Genomic DNA, 6,619 nt, shown 5'->3' with positions numbered 1-6,619 from the left:
AATCAACATATGTCGATCCCATTATCACCCATCCTCATAAATTCAATCTAATCCCCAAATCCCCTATTTGTCACCCTAGATAAGATCTATAGGCACAAATATGACATAGGTCATTTCTATAATCATGAATTTGAAACTTGAACTTTTACATTTCAAATCATTGTCAACTTTCCTCCAACACACAACATGGTTCACATTTGTTTGCTATGTTGTTGTATTCGACATCCATTCATTCATTTTGAAATTGTCTAGAAAGTTACCAAGGTTCTAGGAGAGTTATCAAAAGAGTGGTCAAAAAGCATTTATGAGAGTGCCATAGCAAAATTATTACAATATTTTATCAACATATGTCATCCTACCTCTATTACACACTTGTTTATTGTCCTTGATTCTTATTTTAAAGTCATTGAGTCATGACTAAAGATTTGATTACTCAAAGAAAATGACCCTCAAATTTAAAAAATCCCCAAAAGGTCTTCCTAAACACCATCAACCCTTACAAAACATTTGGATATAAAAATTTGACGCATGTGACTTCCAACAACCAATGTTTCTTAGATCAATCTCATGACTTACAATTTGGATTCGTACAGTCAAATTTAGATTCACTCTAACATAGATGAATCAAAACAAAGTTCAATTAATTTCCATTTTCTAAAATATCCATCAGAGCAAACCCTAATTCTCAACATCATCATTATCATTTTTCCATCTCCAAATCTACGTTTGATATCAATCTAAGCTCTCTTATCTAAATTGATTGTTTAATGCTTTAAGCAATTATGTATCTGGTTTCTTTACCCATACACTTCTACAAAAGAGGTAATATGCATCTTGAAATAGTCAGTGTCTTGTATGTTAGGGAAATGACAGAAAACAAAGAGAATGAAGCGTGCTAAAGGCAAACGAGAGAAATACTTTAAAAGGTTTTTGGGTGGGTACGGTCTCCTTACTGGAATGCTCTACGTAAAAATCTCATAGTTCTCCACCCTTGCATTGATTTTTTGATCTGGACAATGAAAACAAATAAGCTGTTTTGGACTATACGAAAAATGCATTGGCCGAAAGACAACCGCCAAAAGTTTAAAGGACAATAATTGAACCTTTTGAGGTTTCATGGAGAGGCGCGAGATTTATGTGGCATTTGAAAAACGAACCACATGGCCCAAAAGGGGATTAAAGTTAAAGAAACTTCTGTTACTTTTTGAAAATACTTAGCCCTCCTCAAAGAGTCAAATTGCTTTTCCTTTAATAAGGAAAAGACAGAATGGAGACAAAAATAGTGATGCTCTTTGACTGTGGAAAATCATTGATATTTTTTCCTGATTAGTGTAAGGAAGGATAAAATGAAATCATGGTATTGGCCCATCCTTGATCTGGACAATTAGATGGTCTTCAATAAAGAGAGATATTTCATGCAATAATAACCAAATCACTGTCATTGTCCTCCTGTTATTCTCTGTCCTGCTTAAACATGAACCAGTTCATGTTCTTATTGACTCTTTAGAATGTTAAGATTTGATATTGGAATCTGTTATTTTCAAGCAGGAAAGTTTACTATTCCATAATCATCTCCATTCACATTTAAAAGTATTGAATAGTTATATTATTCGCAAATAAAGAAAAAATACTTTTACCATTTTGGTCATTAAGAAAGGTCGTTACTCTTGAAATTTATAGAATAAAATTCTTCGCTGATGTTTTTCAACATAGTATTGTCTTTTATACAGTCTCTTTCCTGCAAATCTGTTCGCACATATTCACTGAGACTCAGAATGAGGAATTGGGTATTCTTTTCTTTGAACGCCCAAAAGTTTTTGTTTTTTTAATTTTTCCACTCATGAGACATTCTTGTATGAAACCACAATTGCCACAATTACAGAGAAAAACAAGTGAAAGAGAAAAAGCCCAAATGAGATTGTTTTTTTAAAGATCTCTGAATAAATAGCCTTAGATTCTCTATCACACATACCAAAAATAGTTTTTAGGATGTATATTCAACATACATTGAAAACTCCATGCTTTACCAATTTCCTTGTACTTAAGATACTGCTGTATGATACAGACTTGGAAGCCCCCTGGGGTATTTATGAAGAGACAAGAAACTGTTCAATATTTACTGTGCATAGAGGCATCTTTTGATAGATAGATAGATAGATAGGTAAACAGAAACTCCATGATTATATTATATCTATCTAAGCTGATCACCTAGTACCTTTAGTATTATACAGAGTTTATTGAGATGGCTATAATGGTGGTGGTGATGATGGCGATGATAGACCTTGATCATTAGTCTCTCAGTTGTTGTTCTGGGTGCTAGGCCAGAGCTCTGCATTTTTTACCCTTGAAATGCTTTCCAGGACTCCTACTGGGGTTACATTTCCTACCACTGTAACCTTCTGCTTTGGAAGATCTACGTTGAACGATGTCACACCTGCCATGTATACAAACCCATTATTCAAACTCTATGATATACTAATTTTATATCACAAGTTAAATGAAGGATATATTTTTCTTTTGTATTGGGATTGTGGAAATTACAAATTTCAATACGAGAATCATGTTCTCACCTTCCATCTTTGCAATGTGTTTTTTAACTTTTCCTGCACATCCCTGGCAATGTAGGGACACCCTGAGCACAACCACCTGCAAGGGAAAGTACAAGAAAACAAGCTCCGTGGATTCAGCAGGCAAATGGGGAGTTTTTGACTCAGAAATTCAAGGGAATCTTTCTAAATCTTGTTCCCATGACAATGAAACAAGACAGGGAATTTATTTCTGAGGAAACACTTTAATAGATCTCACACACAAATCTCAAAAATCAATTTGTCCTGACTCAGACGTCAATATAATTATATATACAGAAAACAATATGAGAAATTTTGAAGTACTACTTGGCCTTATTAAGATGACTATGGAATTAAATATAGAGAAATCTGTACTAAGATTTTTACTCTGCGATTTAACCTAATTAAGATGATTATGGAATCACGTATACAGAAAATTACATGATCGTTTCGACATTGTTGTAGTTGTGAGTTATACTAGAAAGGAGCTCTACGTAAAGTCACCAGTTTAGCAATTAGGGAAAAAAAAATGGCAGACGAGCTACCAGTCAAGTGCTGACCTTCTGGGGAGTGCTTAAGAAATGGTCAGCATTTGAATAGGTAGCCCACCTGCAATTTTCTTTTTATGATCTTCCCTGTAAAAAAGTACTCTCTACTCGGTCTGCCATTTTAGTTGCAGTTGCAGGTGAACCAAAGTGTAACATAGAATTATAATGATTTAGCAGTTAACATAACTTACACCATAAATTCTTTAAACAGATATGTTGCGATAAACATATCTGTCACAATTCACAAATACTTGACACATAATTTAATTCAAGCAAAACATGTAAAACATCAGGCACAATTACAGAGAAATAATCTGAAATGAAAAGAAATGTGAGATGAATTTCTTAATCCATTAGTACACTTTTCTTTTCCAAAATTGTCTGGCAAATAGGCTTATCAGTAGGCATGGAAGATCAACAGGCTTAGATTAAGCAAACCACAGAGGGTTCAAGAACACTGATCGGGCCCTAACAAATCTGGCAGAATAGATTTCTTTCACACCTTGGTTCTTGAAAAAAGAAGTTCCACCAAGTTTCCTGTAAGTCTTAAACATTAAATGGTTTAACAGTTAAAAACATAACCTTTTTGTCAATACAAATATGAGAGTTATATACCAGTTTTTAATGTAAGGCATAAAATTACCACTGAATCAGATATGCTAAGGAATGAGGCTGTTTGCCAATCTGGCCAAACGGAAAGGCAAGAGGAAGACTCTTCACAGATAAATTAAGACAATCAAAGAAATCTTGAATTTAAATGAAGCAGAGAGTATAAATATGGTAAATATAATATACCTCGGTGACTCCTGGAGAAGAGGACAGCGAAGAGGAAGAGGTAGGCGGATCACTAAGGAAGACAGGAGCTTTCACAGGCTTTGAGGCCGGTGGCTGCTTGAAGGGAATGATGGCAGATTGATCAATAGCACTGCAACTGAAGCGGCTTAGCGAGTTCACGCTACTGCGATGCCTGGATCTCCTGGGCTTCTGTTCCAGCGGCTGCTCTTTGGTAGTCTGATCCGCATTATCATTGGTAATACTATGGCTTCGACGACGGTCTGTGCTTCTTCTCGCTCTCTCTGATTTGCTCTTCCTGCCTGGCTCCAGAGTCGTATTGCTGGCCTCAAAAACTTTGCTGCCCTGCCTCTCCAGCAAGTGTGACTGCTCAAGTATGCGGCTCCCCTGCCTTACAAGAGAGCGCTGGTCCAGGCTCAGGCATATTGCCGTCGACGCAGGAGACGCGCAGAAAATGTCTATTGCCTTCATTCTTCAACTTCCCCAAATCTGCTCAACAAAAAACAGAACTTGCATCAGAAAATATTTAGAGAAGCTACAATGATTTATTTTCAACTAAAGTGAAACCAAAAGCACCTGAAAGGAAAGCGAAAGAGAGACTATTGGAAATTGTACGCCGATGTACAAGATGGACACACTTGGAGCGAGCGATTTTCCCAAGAGCATGCTACACTGAAGGAATTCCAGACCTGAAAAAAACAAAACAACAATGAAATAACGGTAAAATTGATTAAAATTTTCTATTATTTTCCTTAACAAGAACAGAATCTTTCTGTTTAAAGCAACTATCTGAACGATCTCTTGCCTAACTGTCTGAGCTGAGAATACAAGGCGCTTCAAAATGAGGTCAAAGATAGACAGAAATTTCCACACTGAATAGCTGTAGAACCAATGAACACAAAGTATTCATAGACCATGAGAATTATGTGAAAATCTTCTGAAAAAACTTGTTTAATTTGTACAAATTTCCAATTACAATCCGTGATCCACCATTATTTCCTTACCTTGAAACCTTGTTATTAATTAAACACAAGGTATTAACTTCCTACACATAATTTGTAATAGCAAAGCTTGAACACTGTTAAGTATGAGGTTCTACTATTAACTGTAAATTGATCACAAAATCACTTAAACCAGAGCTACACCAAAAAATAAGAGAAGAAACACAATACTAAAACAAGAAATTTTTACAATTCGTCACAAAATCACATAAATCAGAGCTAAACCAAAAAATAAGAGAAGAATTACAACACTTAAACAGGAAATTTTTCCCAGCTAATGTTGCTCCACTCGCTTGCGCAACACAGGCTTGTGCATTGGATGAGTGAGGGAAATTGTATTGGAGAATACAGGAAAATAAAGGATGATTGATGAACACGTGATATGGCAAAGCAAGTATCAGAAAAAGAAAAAGCAAGCGATTAACATCACAGAGTATCACTCTCTGCAAATTCTGGGGAATTTCATTTTTTGCTTTCCTCAAATCAGTCCTCTGCCGCTCCTTCACGGCATCCTTTTATTCTGAGTGTCCACTAGAGCTTTCTTCTTCGTCAAAGTACAGACGGAACATTTTACGTCGCAGTAACAGTGAAATCCGTTCTGTGAAAAAAATTACATGTTTGTCCATGGCAGAATTAACTTTTGAGAGTGAGAAGAAGGGTGATAGACAGTTTGACAGCGAAGTAAAACTGTTGGCAACTCGGAATAAAAAAAAGAGATGTACCTGTGTAGATGTTCACTTTACTTTTTAAAGTACGCGGTTGGATTCCGTGACACGCGGCTAAGGGGCACACGTCCTATGTGGCAAGAATCCGGTTCAGCAGGCAGGTGAGAGTGGTCACATGGAGCTGTTTGGATGAATTGTCCATGTAGGATGAGAATGCATACTTTTGATCGTATTTATTAATTAATTGAAAAATTAGAATATAACTTTTTAAATTTTCAATTAATTAAAAATATGATCCTTACATGAAAGTCACCATGTTTAGATAGTCGTAGCCTACATGGTTTGAAGAAAAGGAAACGAGGGGAGAAAGGCTTATAGAGGAGTGGGGTATCTGAGGATCCACGTGGAGTGTCCTTTAGGCCAAAAATTTATAAAGTACATCACCATGTCTAAGAGTGAATGGTCGATTCAAAATATGTAGTTTTGTCTCTGTGGATGCAATTTGCCATGTGTAGTATACCCATTGGTCGAACTACCAAAAACGTTGTTTGGATGGTTGACCATTCTTGAGTCGGGTGCACCCCTTAGCATTGCATTGCACATCACAAGTACATGTTTGCAGTGTCACATGAAGATCGGGGAGTTCATCACCCACAACGTCCACTTCCTCTCATTTACTGCAAGTTGTCTACTCTTTGCTTCTTGATCACCCACATTAACTATGTGTCCCTTTTCCTATACTAAAGCTTTATGGTGCCAACTTTCAACGCATGTAAGCATTGAATGCTTCACAACCTCACATATCTTGCTCATCAACTCTAATTTCTACTACACATCTTCTCAAGCGTTCGTTTTGATAGCATCAATACATGTTTAAATTCTAGTTTGTGTTTGTTTGATTAGGCACCAATACATGCTCAACTTCATAGTGTTGGACAATGAAATCTCAATGCTACTTCCTCCTCTTCATAGGAATGAAGTCATCAAAGTAAATACCCACAGTTCTCTGCTTGAACATTGAATGACAATGTTATGTATTTCTTTGT

General features: G+C 36.3%; 1 protein-coding gene across 1 annotated transcript; it reads right to left on the bottom strand.

Annotated features, from left to right (window-relative positions):
* Window positions 1-2,022: 2,022 nt before the first annotated feature.
* Window positions 2,023-5,573, bottom strand: LOC131042253 (protein SODIUM POTASSIUM ROOT DEFECTIVE 2). Its single transcript, XM_057975591.2, has 5 exons — window positions 5,161-5,573; window positions 4,484-4,596; window positions 3,911-4,396; window positions 2,571-2,646; window positions 2,023-2,434 (listed from the first exon to the last, which is right to left on the bottom strand). Exons 3-5 carry the CDS (start codon window positions 4,376-4,378, stop codon window positions 2,298-2,300), a joined length of 681 nt encoding a protein of 226 aa, XP_057831574.1. The 5' UTR covers window positions 4,379-4,396; window positions 4,484-4,596; window positions 5,161-5,573; the 3' UTR covers window positions 2,023-2,297.
* Between the last annotated feature and the right edge of the window lie 1,046 nt (window positions 5,574-6,619).

The sequence above is a fragment of the Cryptomeria japonica genome, chromosome 1, assembly GCF_030272615.1.
Source record: "Cryptomeria japonica chromosome 1, Sugi_1.0, whole genome shotgun sequence".
Taxonomy (NCBI): Eukaryota; Viridiplantae; Streptophyta; class Pinopsida; order Cupressales; family Cupressaceae; genus Cryptomeria; species Cryptomeria japonica.
This window is presented reverse-complemented; position numbering and strand designations above follow the sequence as displayed.

Bases quoted from the DNA above. Each gene is read 5' to 3' on its own strand.
- LOC131042253 (XM_057975591.2), bottom strand. From the start codon at position 4,378: ATGAAGGCAATAGACATTTTCTGCGCGTCTCCTGCGTCGACGGCAATA. The intron at 2,647-3,910 runs GTATATTATATT...TTTCCCTTGCAG, and splicing joins CTTCTCCAGGAGTCACCGAG to GTGGTTGTGCTCAGGGTGTC. The intron at 2,435-2,570 runs GTGAGAACATGA...TATACATGGCAG, and splicing joins ACACATTGCAAAGATGGAAG to GTGTGACATCGTTCAACGTA.